General features: G+C 43.5%; 2 protein-coding genes across 18 annotated transcripts; both read left to right on the top strand.

Annotated features, from left to right (window-relative positions):
• Nucleotides 1-1,036: 1,036 nt before the first annotated feature.
• POLB (DNA polymerase beta) lies at nt 1,037-11,193 on the top strand. 3 transcript variants are annotated; one of them, XM_040651553.2, is made up of 14 exons: nt 1,037-3,324; nt 3,493-3,550; nt 3,680-3,746; nt 4,312-4,386; nt 4,888-4,946; nt 6,052-6,101; nt 6,548-6,599; nt 7,280-7,334; nt 7,423-7,495; nt 7,899-7,969; nt 8,694-8,780; nt 9,243-9,307; nt 9,801-9,940; nt 10,596-11,193. In XM_040651553.2, exons 1-14 carry the CDS (start codon nt 3,117-3,119, stop codon nt 10,688-10,690), a joined length of 1,155 nt encoding a protein of 384 aa, XP_040507487.1. In that variant the 5' UTR covers nt 1,037-3,116; the 3' UTR covers nt 10,691-11,193. The 3 variants fall into 3 exon arrangements, with proteins under 3 accessions (XP_040507487.1, XP_040507488.1, XP_046759382.1); XM_040651554.2 differs by having other exon boundaries at nt 3,311-3,421; XM_046903426.1 differs by having other exon boundaries at nt 3,311-3,421; nt 3,680-3,935.
• A 752-nt stretch (nt 11,194-11,945) lies between these two features.
• On the top strand, nt 11,946-21,026 carry VDAC3 (voltage dependent anion channel 3). Of its 15 annotated transcripts, none has more exons than XM_025142895.3 (11): nt 11,946-11,985; nt 12,705-12,814; nt 14,155-14,226; nt 14,758-14,807; nt 15,732-15,734; nt 16,283-16,435; nt 17,288-17,340; nt 18,714-18,941; nt 19,384-19,534; nt 20,211-20,268; nt 20,530-21,026. In XM_025142895.3, the coding sequence occupies exons 2-11, from the start codon at nt 12,781-12,783 to the stop codon at nt 20,619-20,621; spliced, it is 894 nt and encodes a 297-aa protein (XP_024998663.1). In that variant the 5' UTR covers nt 11,946-11,985; nt 12,705-12,780; the 3' UTR covers nt 20,622-21,026. The 15 variants fall into 15 exon arrangements, with proteins under 15 accessions (XP_024998663.1, XP_024998659.2, XP_015157903.1 ...); XM_025142891.3 differs by having other exon boundaries at nt 12,705-12,832; XM_015302417.4 differs by having other exon boundaries at nt 11,946-12,048.
• Nucleotides 21,027-21,174: the final 148 nt, after the last annotated feature.

Genomic DNA, 21,174 nt, shown 5'->3' with positions numbered 1-21,174 from the left:
GGGGCGGCTATGGGGCTCTATGGGGCTCTATTGGGCTCTATGGGGCTCTATGGGGCGGCTATGGGGCTCTATGGGGCTCTATGGGGCTCTATGGGGCGGCTATGGGGCTCTATGGGGCTCTATGGGGCTCTATGGGGCTCTATGGGGTGGCTATGGGGCTCTATGGGGCTCTATGGGGCTCTATGGGGCGGCTATGGGGCTCTATGGGGCTCTATGGGGCTTTATGGGGCGGCTATGGGGCTCTATGTGGCTCTATGGGGCTCTATGGGGCGGCTATGGGGCTCTATGGGGCTCTATGGGGCTCTATGGGGCGGCTATGGGGCTCTATGGGGCTCTATGGGGCTCTATGGGGCTCTATGGGGCCGCTATGGGGCTCTATGGGGCTCTATGGGGCTCTATGGGGCGGCTATGTGGCTCTATGGGGCTCTATGGGGCTCTATGGGGCGGCTATGGGGCTCTATGGGGCTCTATGGGGCTCTATGGGGCTCTATCGGGCGGCTATGGGGCTCTATCGGGCTCTATGGGGCTCTATGGGGCGGCTATGGGGCTCTATGGGGCTCTATGGGGCTCTATGGGGCTTTATCGGGCGGCTATGGGGCTCTATGTGGCTCTATGGGGCTCTATGGGGCGGCTATGGGGCTCTATGGGGCTCTGTGGGGCTCTATGGGGCTCTACGGGGCTCTCTGGGGCTCTATGGTGTCGGAAAAGACCGCGGGAGAGACTTTCTTTTATTGTTTCACGAGTGGCATTCCATTGTGGCGCGAGACCGCACAGCGCATGCGCCAGCCGCGAGACCGCACAGCGCATGCGCCAGCCGCGAGACCGCACAGCGCATGCGCCAGCCGCGAGACCGCACAGCGCATGCGCCAGCCGCGAGACCGCACAGCGCATGCGCCAGCCGCGAGACCGCACAGCGCATGCGCCAGCCGCGAGACCGCACAGCGCATGCGCCAGCCGCGAGACCGCACAGCGCATGCGCCAGCCGCGAGACCGCACAGCGCATGCGCCAGCCGCGAGACCGCACAGCGCATGCGCCAGCCGCGAGACCGCACAGCGCATGCGCCTGTGTTTCTTCCCATTTCCCCCCACTCTCCTCCTTCCCCTTTTGCCCTTGTCCTTCTTTTACACGTGCATTTTCGTGTACACACGCATGCAGTGTTTTTGGTTCCTCATTTTGCATGCGACTGGAGCCTGGTACGCTGAGAGCCAAAATAGTCCGTGTCCGGCTCCGGTGTGGGTGTCAAACCGCCCGAGCAAATAGGCAAGGAGCACTCAGGATTAGAAGAGAGAAAAGTACCGCTGAGCCGGAGGTCCTGGAATTGACTGCCCGCCCGTATCTATGGTCTGCGTGGGAATGGATGCTGCTTATATGCTTCGAGACTCATACGCACCATTGTGTGGAGGACTAAGTAGAGTAAACATCGGCGGAATTGCTAAGCAGAGCTTCTAGAAAGTACATATACCACTTCAACGTGCCTGTGCGCACGCGTCCTGCCGCCTCCGGCACAGAACAAACACGGCCGTACTTTCACCGATTGGCCACACGGGGGCAGCAGAGACTGCGGAAACTCCTTCCCAACCCGGCTGACGGCCCGCCGGGAACTGCGGCGGGGTTTCGTTTTTCTCTTTCCTTGGATAGCAGAGGAAAAAAATAACCACAGAAGAGGAAGGGGTCGGAGAATGGGAGACGACGAAGAAAACCAAGGAAAACTTCGATAAACCCACCAAACCGGTGTGAAGTGCTTATGAATACCTGTAAATAAATAAATAACCAGCAAAATCATGTTGTCATGCCTTTTTAAAAAATATTATTATTTTTTTTTCAGCTGGCATCTCAGGTGATGAAAAAAACATGGTATCAACCAGACCGGCACACAGAGAAGCCACGAATGGCCCTTAAATGAGGTCAGGGAGGGGTGGGGGCAGGCTCAGCCCCATGTGGTCCCACAGGTGAATTCCTTCCACCTGTGCTCGTAGTGCTGGCTACCCCCCTCACCAGGTGCTCCATCACTGTTTCAGGCTGCGATCTCAAAGTTCCCATAATGACATGAAGAAGAAAAGAAAAAAAAAAGGAAGACCAGCAGAGCTGCACACAGAGCTGGGTCAATCCCAAAACCCCAAAGAAACAGGGAGGCTGCAGCACGCTTACTTTGTGCAGCCCCTGCGCTCCTCAAATCAGAGATCAGTGACGTACTGCAGTACCCCATTTCTGCTGCGGCACGACGTGGGATTTCTGAAGTCACAGCAGATTTGGAGAAAATCCAAATAATCTCCAGAATGCACTTCCCATATAACTCACCTGTCTGGCCAGTCCAGAAACCAGACAGGAGATGCCAATTAACAATTGATTATCAGTGCCTGAATGCTAATACAGCCCCGCTGGCAGCCACTGTCTCAAACATTGCCAACATAACAGCTTTTTTTGCAAGCAGCTGCACATCCACAGATGGTAGCTTTTGGTGTACAGCATGTTCTTTATGGTTCCCTTTCAGGAAGAGGGTAAAGAAAACTTTGCTTCTGCTTGGGAGGGGATACAATATATCTTTAGCAGACTCTCACAGGTGTGTAAACATTCTGCCATCCTTGCTCATGTTGCACTTGCTGAGCTTTTACAAACAGTTTCACTGCCTCAGGATGTGAAATTGTATCAACATACAGGTGATATTTTAATTGAAGGGACATCCCCTGACAGGGTGGGGGAAGTGGCAGCAGCACTACGGCGAGCACTAGACGGATCAGAAATAGAGATTCCACCTGCAAACTGTCAGGGACTGAGTAAAGAAGTTGAATTTTTAGGCAGCAAAGACCAACCAAACTATGCAAACCAGCGTGAACTTAAGTGAACCCATGCAAAATTTTGCAAACCCCATGCAGACTTCATGAAACCCCAGCAAAGACCAGCAATCCTGTACAGTCTTCAGCAATCCTAGGCGGAACTTGAGCAATGCACCGCTGTATGAGAACTGCTGGATCACGGCCCGAACCTCTGATTGACCACCCGAGGCGAGCACTGATTCAGCCGCGGGAGCACAGGTGAAGGCAATCCAGCTGTGTGACAGGAAGGGGTGGAGCCAGGCTGCTCCTCTCCCAGACCCAATCTGGTCACACTGTTCCGTATGTTCGTTGGTTACACAACGCTGTCCCCGTCACCCCTTCCGCAGAACCTCTTTGCTGGCAGCCGCGTCTCCACTGCGCCGGCGGAACGGGGAACGCCGCCCACGCTCCCTCCCGGCCGCAGCGCAGCAGAAGAGCGACCCGCGCCTCCCGCATTGCGTGCCGCAGCCTGTCGCGGTCTCTGCACGTCACCGCCGGAGGTGCTGCCGGGTAATTTTTCGGTGTTGGTCGCTGCCGCTGCCCGCAATGAGCAAGCGAAAGGCGCCGCAGGAGAGCCTGAACCAGGGCATCACAGACTTCCTTATGGGTATGGGGGGGCGCGGGGAGGGGGCGTCCTGGGATTCGGCTCGGCTGTTCCAACTGTGTTTCTCCCCGTAGAGCTGGCGAATTACGAGCGCAACGTGAGCCGAGCCATCCACAAGTACAACGCGTACAGGTACCGTCTTCTTCCTCAGGGCTGCCTTTTTCTTTTCTCTCGGGGGGCGGGCCGGGCCTCGCCGCACGAGCCGTGCGCAGGGCTGGGCGCGCTGCTCGGTTCTGGGCGCTGATTAACGCCGCTCCGCAGGAAGGCGGCCTCTGTCATTTCCCGGTACCCCAGCAGAATACGGAGTGGAGCCGAAGCTAAGAAGCTGGTAGGTGTGCACGCTCTAGTTGCCGCTGACGGGGCCCGGGGCGAATTTGCCTTCTCGGGGTGGAGGAGCTGTGTTAGGATGGGTCCTGAGGTTTCCAGGAGGAGGGAAGCAAATGAGTGCTTGCATCAGCTTCTCCTGGCAGCCGGCTCGGGACGGCGAGGAGTGCAGCACATGAGCTGTGGCGATTTCGTAAGTGGAACTGGGGACTCCAGATGGGTCTCTTTTGTGAAAGACTTCTGCTGTGACAGGTTTCCCCTTTGCTGTGTTACTTATTATCTCGCTAAGTTTGGGGAACTGGAGTTGTAGGAATCAAAAACCTGGTTTTGATTCCTTTAAAATAACTTCTAAAATAACTGTTTTCAGGGGACTGGTAATACAGCACTTGAAGTACTGTGTTTGTGCTCACTGTGTTGTACGATTGATGCTCTTGGTCTCTTACAAACCAGTGTTTTAAAATGGCTTCTGTGGCGTCGTGGTTCTTTTTGTTGAGCTTTGTTTTTCTTAGATGTGATGGCTGCAAGTGACCTTGAAATTGACTTGTATTTCATCCTTCCTCAATGTTTAGGATGGAGTAGGTGCTAAAATAGCTGAGAAAATAGATGAGTTTTTATCTACTGGAAAGCTTCGCAAATTGGAAAAGGTGTGTTTCTTTCTCTTGTGCTTTATTTCTCAATAGCTGTTTTACTGTGTACTTCATGAAGTAGTCTGCTTGCTTTGTGCAGTTTCTGTTGCTCTCTGTGGCGACTGATGTCAAGCAGAAGAATGGTGGACTCTGTGCAAAGCAAAAAGTGGGGAATGAGAAGCTTAGGCAAAGCCTCAGAACTGTCTACTTATGAAAATATTTTAGATTGTATAATTGGCATGTGAATGTCTTCTGTGAGAAGTGGAATTCTGACTCTGGAAGGCTGTAGAATTGAGTTTTAACCTCACTGTTTCCCTTAGTATGGGCAGGTAAGGCAATTAACTTCCAAGAATGGTACATTTGGCACTGTCCTAATGCACAGTATTACTGTTAGTACTGTTTTGTTCTGATTTACAGTAGGTGTCCAAAGCAGAATCTGACCAAGTTGTTTTATAAGCTTTCTTTATTTACTGAAATGGAGTAAAGAAGAGTTTGTTCACATTACTATGTTTTTTGCAGATTCGACAAGATGATACAAGCGCTTCCATCAACTTCCTGACACGAGTTACTGGCATTGGGTAAAGCTTAGTTATTATTTGTTATTGGTGGGGGGGGAGTAGTTGCTGTCAGCTACAGTTTTTGCAGTAGAGGAGTGGAAGTAGAAAGCTCCTGTGTGCAAGCTGAGAGGGGAAGGAGAGAGGGAGGTGATCAAAAACTGAATCAAAAGATTGAGAAAAGTAGAATCAAGAAGGCAGAGTAGCAGCCTATTAGACTTACGGTGCAAAATCTAATTAGGGAGAATAGTATTTTTACCATGTTTGTAAAAGGAGATCCAGAGCCCTGCCAACCCCTCAAAAACAGGGATTTTCAGAAAGATGATATTAGGAGGTCTTAAGTCTGTTCTCGTTCCTTTTCTGTGCATAGGAAAATTTTGGCAGAGAAGAGCTCAGTCTACAGACAGGCACTGGCTTATGCATAGCAGCAGAAGTCAATATCTTGAGTGTGAAGGGCTGTGATACTGCTTGCCAAGAACAGGATTGGCTAAATATAGAACATTTGTGCTTAAAAACAGAACAGAGTGGAATGCTGTGGGGGAGAAGAGGGAAAAGCAATATTGAAACCCCTTGAGATTGAAGGCAGGGAATGCAGTGGTTCTTAAGTAATTCTGAAGGAAGGTTTGCTGAAAGTTTGTGGATGTTTATGTTGTGCTTATGACAAATTCTTCAGCCAAGTTGTTTTTCTGTACTTTAGGTTGCAAGCTAGAGTCTTGTGTGGATTTTTGTTTGTTTTCAAGTTCTAGTCTAAAGACACTTACGTTGTAGCCTTAAGTTGGCTCAGAGGCTGTTTATAGTTGATGTAGTTCTTGTGCCGTCAGTTACATACTGGTATTGTCTAAAGCTGAATTGGCTGTTCGGTGAGATTTTGTTTGTTTACTTTTTAAAATCATACATCAGTATATAGTTCCATCAATGCTAAAAATGTGCGGGCAGAGCCTTGGGTAGTTGTCTGTGTTGCTTGAAAATAAAAATTGAAAAAGCATGTGACAAAAGGATGATAAGCATTATAAGCAACTTTAATCTTGACCTTGAAGAATCTAGGCAGTTTGAGTGAATTCTAATGTCCTTTGCAGCGTTGTAAGATTCCTGCTGTTCGTAATTGCACATTGCTTTGCCCTTTTTGCAGTCCTGCTGCTGCTAGGAAGTTCGTTGAGGAAGGAATTAAGACTTTAGAAGGTCAGTATGGGTGTAACTTTGGGTCCTCAGTTTATTCTCTGATAATGTTTCTTATGTCACGTTGCTTGTTTCACAGTGATACTGTAACAGCAGGTAAGCCTTTAGTTTGAGGAAACCGTATTGATAAAATAACAACAACAAGGTAATCTAAATGTAGTGTGCAGGCTAGAGGCATTGTATACATACAGTAGAGTATTTATAGATTACATTGAAAATAACTTCATTTTTGTGTTTAAAATTAATAGTCTTTCGAAGTCTGTATCAGGAAAGTGTGCTAGGCATTTCTATTCATACTGTCAGCTGCTGAGCAGCCTGTTTGAAATCTCTTCTTTGTGTTTGAAGTTGCTATTTGCATGTTAGATATTCTTCATTTGCACCATCTTTGTGTTGTTGAAAACTCACTGTAAGAGTTTTGCCCTTAAATAACTCTTTTTTTAATCTTTTAGATCTGAGAAAAAATGAGCACAAGCTGACCCATCACCAGCGAATTGGGTTGAAGTAAGCTTTTTTGGTTTTTCTAATAACTGCCTAAGACACCAGAATGTAATGTAAGGTTATGGAGGCCAAGTAAGGTCCTGTCCTCTCTATATGCTCTATGTGTGGGGGCAGCTTTGGTGTATCTGAATCAGTGGCAGGGATGCAGGGTTTGTGGCCCAGACAAACTGCCTGCTAGCAAGTGAGAAGTGTTATGCAGCTATTTATTTACTTATTTATTTTCCCCACTACTCATCTGAGCTCCATACTTAGTATGCATCTTTACATGTGTGAGTATTCACAGGAAAATACTGTCAAGGAAGAGAGCATAAGATTACCCATCTGACCTGTCCATGTTTCCTGCGTGTTTTTAGCTTGTGTATTGTCCTTGGGTCTGCTTCTAGCGCTGTGCTCAGATGTTACTCCAGTGCTGAACTGCAGGAATAGTTTACAGCTCTCTGCAGGCTTCCTTTTGTCCCTGGTTCCACTTTAACCCACCTGAGGTGGGATTGGGAAAGTCCTACATCTAGGAGAGTTGTCTGAAGATGTAGGGATTGGGCTGGTTCGCTGTGGTGAGAATGGGGAACTTTTGATGATGTGATATAAAAATTCTATTGTTTCTTCTGATACCACTTTTAATTGACTAAAATTTTAAGATGCTACCCATACCCATCTTTCAGACACTTTTACTTTTCTATACACAGGTATTTTGAAGATTTTGAGAAAAGAATCCCGAGGGAAGAAATGTTGCAAATGCAGGTCAGAAAGTCTTTGTCAAAGACTGTGAGGCATTGAAGGCCAGTGAACAGCTGTCATCTTGAAACATTAATCTTTCCTCTTTCTGTAGGAAATTGTGCTGAAAGAGGTAAAGAACGTGGACCCAAATTATATCGCTACGGTCTGTGGCAGTTTTAGACGAGGTTGGTACACTGATCTTCTGTATTTTATTTTGGGCAAATAAGCAGATCACGATAATACATGTTTTTCTGCAGAGTAAGTTTATGCTGAAATCCAGCTTTTTCTGTTACTGCTGTTTTTAATGGGTTAGTGCAGTAGTCAAACACCTTGTTTGTGCTTCATTGTTAGAGAGTATAGCAGCAAGTTCTTGGATGCTTTCTGAGAAGTGTGGTGATATCAACTTTGATGGAAAGGAAAAGGTTTTCTTTCCTTCAGATCAGCTTTTCATATGTTTCTGGAAAACTCACTAACTATTCTCTACAAGAAATGTGTGTGTTATCAGAAGGGGTTAGAAGCATTTTCATCAGTGTTCATATATTTCTCATCTTATGTGGGAGGAATTTTCTTTGCTTCTTACTTGCCTAGGTGCAGAGTCAAGTGGTGACATGGATGTTCTCTTAACCCATCCGACTTTCACATCTGAGTCATCCAAACAGGTGTGTTTCTCTGCTACTATGTTTAGTATTGAGCAACATTTCCAGAAGGGTATTTTAAATTTGGATGATATGCAGTGTCAGACTTGCATTTCAGCTTCCTGCATCTTTTTGTAGCTGTTTGATCACCTTTTTCCTTTTTTTTTTTTTTTTTTGAGGAGTTAATGTGTGGATCTGAGAAGCAATTTTATGTTGGGTTCTCAGCACAGTGTATTTACTCTCATCCTTCCCTCAGTCGTCTTCTCTGATTCCTCCTAAATTCATGTACTGTATGAAGTAGAATTGTAATGACTATGTGAATAAAGCAGGGATTAAAGTATCTCTTTATGTAGCCTCCTCCTTCTGGAGGTGAAGCAGATGTCCTGCTGCCCTTATAGTCTTCTGTGGCTACCTCTGGGGAAGTCCTAATGATAATCCATTTTTTCGTGTTGCTGCTATAGATTAATTGCTTTGAAGTTGAAAACTCAAACCAAAAAGCAAGTTTTATCACTCTAAATGAAAACAATCTGACATGGATTTCACTGGAAACTTTTCTTATGCTTCAACGTTGTGATTTTACTAGCTTTTTTTCTCAGTGTTGCTCTGATCCTTTTCCTCTTGGTCAAATTTCATGTCTGTAACATAGATAATTATGTGATGTCTTCTGGTTATGACCTGCAGCTAAACAGGTAAGATATTCTCATGGTAAGTGAAGTAATTTCTTCTTCCATGTTGTTACTGTTCCTAGTCAAAGCTTCTGCATCAAGTTATAGAACAACTGGAAAAAGTCCACTTTGTCACTGATGTGCTATCTAAAGGTGACACCAAATTCATGGTAAGACCTTTCAGGGGAAGGGGGGGGGGGGATGTTGTGGGGGTTACCTCTCGTGACAAAAGCTGGGATATGTACAACAGTGTTGTTTAGACTGCTGGTGTTGTGGGATTTTTATATTTTTTTCCTCTTAAAAACTCTTTGCAGTTGTGACTTAGTGAATGGAAAATAATTCCTGTCGTCCTTGCTGCTATATAACTTAAGAAGTGATTTATGTGCTATATTGAATTACAGTCCTCTTATGAGCAGTAGCTCCCAGTACTACTGATGGCCAGCTGTTCTAATAAGTATTTGATCGGTTTGGTAAGAATTTAATTTTACTCTCCACGATAAGTGATGATCAAACAAGAGCTGTGTGCATTTTAAAAGTTTGTGTAGCACTGGGGTAGTCAAGAACAGCCAAGCCCTACAATGTAAGCCTATCTCAGACCTGTTTAATTTCTTACTTTCTTTACTTTCTCCTAGGGTGTCTGCCAGCTGCCAAATAAAGAAGATGGAACATTGTATCCACACAGGAGAATTGATATTCGGTATACTTTCCAATCAATAAAGAACTTAGCTGTCTGCTGTATTACAGACATTCATTTCAAGTTCTGCATCCAAATCTCTATTTCCCTGTTTAGAAGAAGGCATTTACTAGGTTTCTAATTACCTTGTATGGAAACCCCTGTATAACCGCTGTGTCTAGAGCAGGTTATTAGCAAGAGTACTGTATTTTAAGTCATGGCTTTGTATCCAGTTTCAGAATTGTGACCTACTTGATGATACTGTTTTGCCATGAATTCTTGGCAGTAATGAAAGCATTGTAACAAGTTATGAGTCAGGTTAGATGTGTTGTACCTTACTCTGATATGTACTTCATTCCTGAGTCGGGCATCTGGAAGAATCAAATACACAGAACTGCAGAATGTATGCACTTGAACACAATTCTAGATCTGCTCCCTTTTTAAGTGGCTGAATTCCAAATGGCTTGTGGCTTCATATTTGTCCTAAATATGTACTTCTCTTCCATTTTTATTCCAGGCTTATCCCTAAAGATCAGTATTACTGTGGTGTACTGTATTTCACAGGCAGTGATATATTCAATAAGAACATGAGAACCCATGCTCTGGAAATGGGCTTCACAATCAATGAGTACACGATCCGTCCCTTGGGTGTCACTGGTCAGTCTGGACTTTTAAACAGTATTCTTTCTAGTTGCATGTTTTGTGTGAACCTCTCCTTTAATCATCATCTCAATTGGAAATCTTGGCAAATACTGCAATTTAACAAAATTTTTCACTCTGTCCTTCCTGGAATTGTAAACCATTTTAGCAGAGGGAGGCAAGCTACTGATGTATAGACAGCATTGTGGAACAAAATAAGCACATCAGGACACCTAATCTGCTTGGTCTTAACTGAACTACAGTTTGGATTTGCTCTGCAATGCTCAGCACATTTTCTCATTCTTTTAACATGATTTGTCTTTTAATTGTTTCCCATTTGAGGGGGGGCCTGACTGCGCATTGTGTGTATATATTTTAACTGTATGAACATTATAGCTCTACAGTTAGTTATTTATTCTGACACCGAGAATGAATACCTAAATATTGTGTGGAAAAACTCTGTGGGAGGTGGTGGCTTTCTGTGGGGGTTGGGCTTTTTTCCTGTGTGTTTTTTTTTGGGAGGGAGAGGGGGGTGCTCATCGTTTCACTTGCAAATGTGTTTTGCGTACAGTGAAATTGATTGTCTCAATCATCTTGATCTTGCAATGCTTTTGACAGTGCAGAATTATATGGAATTTCCACCTTTTCAATAGTATCTGTAATGTGCTTGCAGGAGTTGCTGGGGAGGCCCTACCAGTAGAATGTGAGAAAGACATCTTTGACTACATACAGTGGAAATACCGGGAGCCAAAGGATCGGAGTGAATAACTGTCTACATTTGTGACTTAGAAAGACATTTTCATAGCTTTTTGTGAACATGCATATCGAAAACATGCATATTCTTTCTCTGGATGTTACTGCAAAAAAATGTGCATTACTGGTATTTAAAAGGAGGATATTTGTAGTAAAGTTTAAAACCTTTCTGTACTTTAGAGAAAGTGAATGAGAACCCAGTGAGAAACAGCACTCCCTGAAGAGTGTTTGTAGTCTGCCTTTTGGTGTGCTTGTCCTGGTAGCCTGAATGAAATACTTCCTGCTGTTTTAAGCTATAACTACCCCTTAAATATGTGACTTTACTCTTTTTGTCTAATATTCCTAACATTTTAAATTTGTTTCCTACCCATTCTTTCTATTGTTCCTTTGTTCAGTTGTAACATTGTGTAGCTCTCTACAGGCTTCAGTGCAAAGAGAGGGACTGTGTAGATGTTTGTTGGGGTTTGAAGTAGGTGTGAATCTTCAGATGAAATAAACACTTTACCTTAAGAGAGAAATTAACTTTTCTTTCTCTTCCTTTCCTGTTCTTAAATGTTCAGAGATCATAAACTTCTAAAGACAGAAATGCTCATTCTTGCTGAGGGCTGCAGATGCTGTTCTGATGTAAGGTGGGCCTTTTTCTTAAACATAAAGCCTTGATCCAGAAACTTTGTGTGGTAAAGAACAAGCGAGGTCTGGTTTTCACAGTTATTCTAGAAGTATATCTAGAAATATATATACCTGCTGTAAATATATCAAACTGATACAGGCTTTTAACAGAGGACTACAGTGATTACGCACTTGTACTCTTGCTTCTCTTTTATAGGAGGCCTTCTGCTGCGTGCTAGTAGAAACGTATTTACCTGATGGATCCTGTGTTTCATGTTACTGTGTAACATTTAAGAGTACCCCACAACCATACAGCGTTGAGACGTTTTCCCCGCGTTGCATTACGCTGCTGAATCACTGCTGCGTGTTGTCCCTCTCTCAGCAGCTGTCAGCGAACGCGGCTTTCGGCGCTGCCCCGCCGCGCCCTCAGCCAGCAGCGTGGCTGGGGAACCGCGCAACCCGCCGGGCTGGGGCAGCAGTTCAGCTAAAGAGGCGCGTGCGGAGCCCACCAGCCCTTTGCGCATGCGGATTGCCCACCTCCCCCCAATCACAATCGCTCTGCGCATGCGACTAAAACCAGACCCCGCGCATGCGGACCTCCCCTCCCCCCCCCCCCCCCCCCCCCAACACCGCTCTGCGCACGCGCACCTACCAGCGCTTCGGCAGCGCCCCGCAGACCTTTCCGCAGAGCGACAGGGCCGGCAAGTAGCGGTGGGGCTGCGCGCGTCTGGGCGGGGCTGGTCTCCTCGGCTCGCCGTGTGTAGGTCCGGAACCTTGAGTGCGCCGAGCCGGCGTCGCTGCGGCGGTAGTGTCGCGGTTAGGGCTGGCTGCAGGCGCTCCGGTGTCGGGCAGGAAGCGCGGATTTCTGGTGTCGGTTTGCAGCGCGGAGGGGAGGCGGCGGCCGCGAGGGCGCGACAGGAGGCGGTCCGTTGTTCCTCGCGCCGCGTTCGGTCGATAACGGATGAGCCCCGCAGCGTCTGCTGCTGGCCGTCCTCTGGCCTTACAGCCCGCGCCGGGCTCCTCGCGACGGGGGTGGTCGCTCCCGGGCAGCACCGCCACGTGCTGGTCTGTAGGAATGAGCTTTTTTCTCTGCGCTCGTGGGAAGTGCGTGGAGCTGCGGCGGGAGAGGATCAGGCTGGGGATCTTGAGCAGAGCAGAGGTGGGCAGGGAATGGCCCCGAGCTGCCTGAATGTGGCGAACGTATTGACGCCGCTGTCAGACATAGGGTTTGGGTTCGGAAACTTCTTAACTGAGAGAAAAAGCAGTATCGTATGAGAAAAAAAGTCTGCCCTGCCCCGTAGCTACGCTGTGAGAACTGCTCCGTTATTAATTAAAGCCACGCTGTTGTAAGAGTCCATATTCTGTTTTTCATCAGTTTAGCGACTCACCGATTTTAATTCATCCCCTCCGTTTTTGACAGGTAGGAAGGCCATTTTGCAGTGACTTTGATAAGTGCTTATCTCATTTCCTAATCATCAGATGAGGAAGCTGCAGTTATGTCCATTTACTTTAGATCCTCCAGACCCACAGGTGCGTTGGCAGATGCAGGTTAGATATCACTCAACAGAAAGCATTCTTCACTGTGGGACACAGGTTGTGTGATAGCCTCGTTTTAGGAAGCCTCGTTAAGCTCTGTCCAAACACAGAGCTTAACTGCTTGCTACAGGCATTGTTGTATCCTGCAGATGTTTGTATTTTGATTACCTGTGTTTTTAGAAGACAAAGTCAGAAGCTGCTGAAGAAATAGATTTCTGGTTACATTACAGGGCAAAGTAATACTTGTTATGTTTTTGCTAGAAGTGTGAATAAGGAACAGAGCACTACCACTAAGAGCTAGGATGTTAACAACGGGATTACAGTACAGGAAAAGAAAGTCACTATAATTATGAAAGAAATGTGATGATAGGGATTTTACATGTTTTGCTTGCATTATTGTTATTATTTTCTATTAGTCTTTTGATAACAAAGGGGATGGTGGATTTCTGGTGTCTCAGCTGTTGCAGGGAAGAATACCAACAAAGGAATCAGCTGCAGGAAAGATTAAATGGCAGAGTTACCATCAAAATCAAACAAAAGCATCATTTCTAATTGCTTTTCTTTTATGAAGCAAGTGTACCTTTTAGATTTATGCAATCTCATTCTAGAAGGGGAAAATTAATTTGCTGCTGGAGAAGAGTACTCACACACCATCTTTTTTTTTGTTTTCTAATCTGGACTTTCTGGTGCCAAATTCCTAGAAAAAAAATCTGTAGTTTTACATCTGTCCCTTTGAGTTTTGTTGTCCATTTAAGTTGCAGCAGCTGCGTGTATTAGAAACTGTGGCTGATGCCAGAGTATATGCACAGCTTAGAAATACTCCCACCTGGCCACTGGGCAGTATAACAAGATTTTTTTATGTATTCTCCAAATCCTAAGAAGTTACAAATTCGTATGGAATTGAGCTGTCTTTTTCTTTGGGATTGCTCAGTGATGATGTGGCTTCACTGCTTGGAGCCTCCTTCAGAAAGAGTCCTGTGATGAAAGCAGTGTTCGTGTGTTTCACAGCAGTGCTAAGATGCTCCCGTGAGCTCTTTTTGAGATAGAATAGCAGAATAGTCTAAGAATGCAGTTGAGTTTCATTCTGATCCTAGGGATTACTGATTTCAAAGTGTGGGTTTGTTTGTGTAACTTCTTTGTATTTGTGTTTGTTTCTGACAAAGTAGCAGTGACACAAGGATGACTTTCATGAATATTCTTCAAAGGCCTTGTGGTTCCTTATCAGTGAAGCACACGGAGGGTATTTGGTCATAGATGTCTATAAATGCTTTGGACATAGTTTAGATTTCGTGCTGTTTAAATATAAGATTTGTAGAGCTTCCATTATGTTTCAGATCCAATGGCTGTCCCACCATCATACAGTGACTTGGGAAAGGCTGCCAGGGATGTATTCAATAAGGGTTATGGTAAGTAACGTGGCTGAGCTTTGATGTTTTTGTCTTTTGTCTTGGGCATCTTGAGAACCACAATGAAGTCATTACTGTTTCAGAGTTCCATTAGATACCTTGTGATGGGAATTCAACAGAGGGATGGGGAGAATTTTCCTCTTAGAGAAGAGGAAAATTTCTGCCTTGGAACCACAGGTTTGAAAGTAATTTTTTTTACTCAGAGGAAATGGTAACAGCATTGATGGGTCTCAAGATAGCAGAGATACCAAATGATGGGTGACTATTACACCTGGCCAAAAACTAAGAACAGGCATATCCTATGACGTTTATTGGTAAATTTTGACTGTTAGAATCAGAAGTGATGAGCCCAGCCACTCTGAATTGTCATAACTCCTTCAGTCATTCATCAGTAATATCAACATTTGTTGAAATATGGAAATAGGCTGTTTCTGGCCAGTGTTCCCTATTTGTTGGACTTGGTTTATGTAGCAAATAAGTCTTGCTTGTGTACTGCAGTGAAATAGATGTTATATACTCTTCTGTTTTCAGGATTTGGAATGGTCAAGTTGGAGTTGAAGACCAAGTCTTCAAGTGGGGTGGTAAGTACTGGGAGCTTTCAACATCACCAGCAAGGGCAAATTCCTGAGTTGGTGGTGATAACCTGCTAGCACATGTTGATTCCATCTTTTGATTCTCATTTTAGGATAGCTATCCCTGATTTGTTTCTACGATGATATGTGGAATTGATGTAGTGGTACTACTTTTCCTTTGGTGCACACAAATTACTACAGGATCACAGAACTGTAAGGATTGGAAGGGACTTCAGGAGATCATTTAGTCCAACCCCCTGCTAAAGCCAGTCTCCTAGAGAAGGTTGCCGATGGAAGCATCCAGGCAGGTTTTGAATATCTCTAGCAGCCTGATGTTGTGGATGGCAACCCTCCTCAAGGCAGGGGGATTGGAAATGGATGATCTTTAAGGTCCCTTCCAGCCCAAGTCATCCTGTGGTTCTATGATTTCACAGTAAAGCTAGCAAAACAAAAAATTGTTTTCATAACTTTGGTCTTTACCCACAGGCATACCTATTTTATACTAGATAAGCTAATTCTTATAGTAAGTCTCAATTCTGAGTGCCAGCTCTTATTGCTGCTCTTCAGTTGACAGGCTTATGCTGCTTTTCAGCTTCTTTTAACCATATTTGCTTTAGCCTCCCTCCTTCTCTTGCATTCTTATCACATACATGGTGCAAGTCATTTTCATTCCTTTTGTATTATTTCATGATGCTTAAGCTTTTGAGGGATTATTTGCATAATGCACCCAGCAGATGAGGCTGAGGATCTACAACTGCTATAAGTTGCTGACATCTCTGAATATATATAGTTTTCCTGCCACAAAGTTATGATTCCCAGATAAATTAGTAATAGTTACTTACGCTCTGCATGTGGAAGAACATGCCAACTGTATTAAGTTTTAAAATGGGTTTTTCCTTCTCCATGCAAATTTCATGTTGGATCCTTTTTCAGCTGGTAAGAATAGTGACTATTTTGGCATGTTGGCTCTTGGTTCTTTTGTTGTTGACATTTTTGTGATGGTTATTGTTCATCTGCCTGGTTGTTTTGAGTTGTGCAGTCTGTGTCTTGAAGTTTGCCTTGTGTCCTTAGCACTTAATCCTCTGTATGCTGCACGTATGTAAAGTCATTTGTGATCTCTGTCTAGCAATCTAAGATAAGAACACTGTAAAAACATCAGGAGGAAAATCTAGATAGATATGGTATTGGTACATTTGTCTGTTGCTAAAGGTTTTACGCTCATTAGTGTTACTAGTGAGCATTCCACTGCAAAATAGTGTGTTGAGGATTGAGAAGAGGTTAGGTACATCTTAGTAAAGGACATATCCAGAATGGAGATGCTGAACGGAGTGTGCATTTTGAGATGCAAAAATAATTATTTTACTTGTGGACAGGGAGGAGTGTTCTGTTGAAAGGCCTAACGTCAGCGTTTGCGTGCTAGCATTTGACAAGTGGATAAATTGAAAGTATCTAGAGTGATGAAACTCATGTTGTCCTCTTGGCAGGAATTTACTGCAACTGGTTCTTCCAATACAGACACAGGCAAGGCTTTGGGTAATCTAGAGACCAAGTATAAGATCAAAGACTATGGACTTACGTTCATTCAGAAGTGGAACACAGACAACACATTGGGAACAGAAGTCTCCATGGAGGATCAGGTAAGAGAAACTCTATACTCTGAAAATGTTTCTGCACTTGGTATGAGAAAGTATTATTGAGTTGAACAGAAGACACTGAAACACAGAACTATCTGAAGTACTAAAAAACAAAAAAAGTTATGCTGTATTTGCAGTGTGCAGACTGAGAGGCAGCATCATGCATGTGGAGGGGTAGGAGGTACAAGCATCCTCACAGCAAAGTGCTGCTACATTTTGATCCAAAAGTACAGAATGACTGCTGATGCAGGCGTGCCAGATTATCTAGCTGAATGAATATCACTGTTCAAACACTGTTTTTGTTTGAAAATCAAATCTAGCTATCTAGTGCCATCACTGCTGTATTCATAAAAGAAAACCAAAGGGGAGTCTCTCCGTTTACAGGAAGCTTTAAGTTTGTCTACCTTGAGACTGAATATTTTTTGTGAGGTCTAAGAGAAAGATCGGTGTTTACAGCTTGGCATTGCTTAAGCAAAGGGTTTCTATGTAACACTCTTAAAATAAGTAACTCCTTTTCAAAGTCAGTAGCATTATGCTTTTTCTGAAGTGTCTGCAGCATAAGGTAACAGTGCCAAAGGTAATAAAAGCTCTGTGGTGCCCTCCACTGTGTATGTCCATCACCTTTTGTAGTTATGGTTTTGTACTTTAACCAATACTTGAAAATGAAAAATGCTGCGCAGCTCAAAGTGAGGCAGGACAGCTCTTATCATACAGCATGTACAGATTTCATTGTTAAAATGTGTGAGAGATTTTCCCTTCGTGTTGTGTCATCTCTTAGGACCTGAAGTAGTGCCGTAGTACTAGAAACCACATTTTGACAGAGCTGTGAGCAGACTTCTCTGTTTTTCTTAACAGTTGGCTGAAGGATTGAAGGTTGCTCTTGACACTATATTTGTACCAAATACAGGGTAAATATTTTATGTTACTTTAACCTGGGAAGCCCTAGAATTGTCTTTACCTTTCGATTAGAAATCCTTGTACTGTTTGTTGTGTAAATGCTCAAAATGCACTGTCACTGAATGGTCATATTTAAATACTGCAACAGCAAATTCCTGTTCTACAGGCACTCTAGAATATTTTGAAGGCAGAGGGCTCTGAAGAATGTGCTAGAAGTGATTTTTTTGTCTTTTTGGCCACTGCAGATTTTTCACTGTAGAGTAGGTATTACGATTCTCTAACCGTCCTCTTAAACAGTCATGTTTTACATTCACTAATTAATTTGTACTGTCTTTGTGATGGTGTTTGTGGTCCATCTGTTGTCCACTCAGTGCTTCAGGAACACAGGGCTATTTTTCCCTAAAGCTTGTGGGCATATGGCTATGCACAATTGAATGAGGAAGTAAAACGGCATATTAATTACGATAAGCAGTGCAATAGCTTATTTTTGTCTTCTACTATTACTGATTTATTTTGGTTTAACAGTAGAGCAGAGGAGAGGTGTGTATACAGGGTACATATGTCTATAGATGAAGCTTGAGACTGCTTCATAAGTAATTACTGGTATTTGTCTATCGTTAGAGTCAGCATAACAAAAAAATTGGTGTTTAAGGTATTAATTGAATATAAGGAAATAGGAGTTGAAAAATGAGCCCCTAGGTTTGAATGACAGGCAGCACAGCATCCTGCTGTGTCTTCAGTAAAAAATATAAACTAGACTGGGGAGAGGACAAGGGAGGTGATATATTATTTTTTGCAGTTTTGTGACTGTGTAACTGTAACTGTGAAGTGATAGCAAGATGAGCAGAAAGACACTCTGAGAGAAAGAGATGTGCTTCTCTGGAAAGCTGGCCAAATGGGTGATGCATGGAAGATGAGGGAACGTGTTCTCAGTAGAGGAGAGTGGTATCCTGCAGTGAAGAAGGAAGGAAAGCAGGCACTGCATGTGAAAGAATGATGGAGGGAACTGACCAGTGAAGGAACATGGGAGATGTATGAATAGCCAAAGACAATAAGGCCAGCTATCATTGTGAGATGTCACAGATGGTGCTGAAAGAAACAGATGGTACCATGAAACACTGCACTCGTTTGTGAAGAACAAGATTTGAATATTGATAGTTTCTGAGAAACTAAGACAAAAAATCCCTTATTTATTTTCTGTAAACTTCTTGATAATTTTAAGGATTTTGAGATGGTGGAAGAAGCACCAACAAAATACATGTATCAGTGATAGTTGAGTAGGCATTATTGTCATTTCATTAATTAGCCTTAAGGGACACGCATGTGGGACTAAAACTACTTCTGTTACATACCACCAGGAATAAAGTGGCATGTTTCTCTTCAGGAAGAAGAGTGGAAAGTTGAAGACTTCCTACAGAAGAGACTATGTAAATCTAGGATGCAATATAGACATTGATCTCTCTGGACCAACCATTTATGGCTGGGCAGTGCTGGGTTATGAAGGCTGGCTTGCTGGCTATCAGATGGCTTTTGATACAGCCAAATCTAAGCTTTCACAAAACAACTTTGCCTTGGGATATAAGGCAGGAGACTTTCAGCTGCACACTAACGTGTAAGTATTGATTTACACTTACAAAAACATTCTCAGAGAAACCAAACTGATAAGTAGAAAGAATTAACTGAGCTAGGTTAAAAAAAAAAAAAGGGGGTAGGGTGAAGGTGGATGCTGATTTGTTTCAAAGTAATTCACGTTCTGTGATTCCATCTTCAGTGCAATTAAAGCAGAGGCAACTTTTCAACTTTTGACTGTCTTTTGCCTTTTGTCTTGACTGTTGGAAAACCTTGATCTGTTACACATTCAGTACTCATGCTTTGAATAACATCAGAAGGTGGCTGTGAGCTCCAGCTAGGAAGTAGATGACCATGGGTCCATGGAATGCTCAGTTCATTTAGAGATAATGATCACATGACTTGGGAAAGAAAGGGTTAATCTCAGGAGCTACTGTTTACTCAACAAGGCAAATCTTTATATGCTTGCATCTCTTACAAAACAGGAATGATGGCACAGAGTTTGGTGGGTCTATTTATCAGAAGGTTAATAATAAGGTTGAGACATCAGTCAATCTTGCATGGACAGCTGGCAGTAACAACACACGTTTTGGTATTGCGGCTAAGTACCAACTGGACGAGAAGACTTCCATTGGGGTAAGGATGTTTATAAAGGAAGAAGTATTCCAAGTTCTGTTAAATGCTCAAAATTAATGGTGTGAAATAGTTGCTTCAGCTACTTCCTGAGAAATTACAGTAGATAGCAAACTGTTGCTTCTGTTGTGGTTCAGATCTCAGCTAGGACCACAGGTGTTGATATTAACAGCTGCAAAGTCTTGCAGGAATACCGGGGCCCAAAGAGAGAAACAGAAGGGGGAGCTGAGCACTGGGAAGAGATATCTCAGAAAGAAAACATGCCCACCAGCAAAAAAAAGTAACTGAATACACAGTAACACTAACCACTTCATTAATTAATTCCAGGATAATTTGGCTAGAACTGAAAATACAAACAGCTCAGAAGTCAGTTTAAAAAAAGTTTCCATATTCATATTTGTCTCATATTAAAAGCAAGGTTGCCACTTTATATAGAACCTTTACATATGTCACAATTTAAAGATCAGAGCTATTACTCAAGCCTGGTACAGTTGGAATTCAAGGAACATATTGAAATTGAGCTGACTAGAAACTTGTGTGAAAGACGACTGAAATGTGCCACTGCTAGAGGTTAGTCTACAAGTAGCTGGATGAATTAACATGTAAGCTGCCTTCTTGGGGTACCAGGATGATTGTCTGAATATTTATATATTGTCGTGATTTCTTTTATTTCCTGCAGGCCAAAGTAAATAATGCCAGTCTGATTGGAATTGGTTATACTCTTGCTCTTCGACCTGGTACGTAAGTTCAACTGGTAGCATTGTGTGTTATTTTATTACCTCTGGAGTAGAAAAGATTGATGACAAAAAAACAAATGAGCAAACGAAAAACATTACCTAGAAATCTTACACAGATTCATAGAAGTAAGGGCTGTGCATGTGTATAAGTTCCCATAGTAACTGAGACACATTAGTGAACCTCAGGTACTTGAAGGGGGAGGGGGACGGATGGATGGACATTATAAGGGAAGATCAGGATCTCATTACTTGCTTTTGTAGGTGTAAAGCTGACCCTCTCAGGCTTGATTGATGGCAAGAATTTCAGTGCTGGAGGTCACAAAGTTGGGCTAGGATTTGAGCTGGAAGCTTAATGCATTTTTAAGTAAAACAACAGATGGTGCTCTGGAAGATGAAGGTGAAGTGTACCCGGTGTGTTTTGGCCTTAACATTACACTGAAGACTCAAGAAGTGTGAACTTTCTACTTCTTCCAAAGTATGCTTTTAACCCGACAATGAAGTCCAGAGAGTACAAGCACCTCTAAAAGAAGATACTTGAAGGCATGCATGGAAGCTCTGATGTTTGTGCCACATTTCACTTGTTTATCATATTCTAAATGGGTTCTTAAAAGGAGAATATTCCACCTCTTCCCCTTATTGTACTGTATCCTGCATGTCCTGTATTTCACTCCCTTTTATAAAAGGTGATCCATGCTGTTGTGCAAAATTTCCTTTTATGTCAGAATGAAATAAATCAGTCACAGATGGAAGAAAAAGAACCTGATTCCACCTTCATTGCTTACTCCATTCATATACATTGACCAAATTCACCACTAAGCCTTTCTCTGTTCTAGGCTAAGAAGTGCCTTTCCTCATAGGAGAGGTGCTGCAGTGCTTTAAAATTTTAACTGGAAAAAGTATTTATCT

This window comes from Gallus gallus, chromosome 22, assembly GCF_016699485.2.
Source record: "Gallus gallus isolate bGalGal1 chromosome 22, bGalGal1.mat.broiler.GRCg7b, whole genome shotgun sequence".
In the NCBI taxonomy this organism is placed as follows: Eukaryota; Metazoa; Chordata; class Aves; order Galliformes; family Phasianidae; genus Gallus; species Gallus gallus.
The sequence above is the reverse complement of the archived record's forward strand: the minus strand, read 5'-3'. Positions and strand labels throughout refer to the sequence as shown.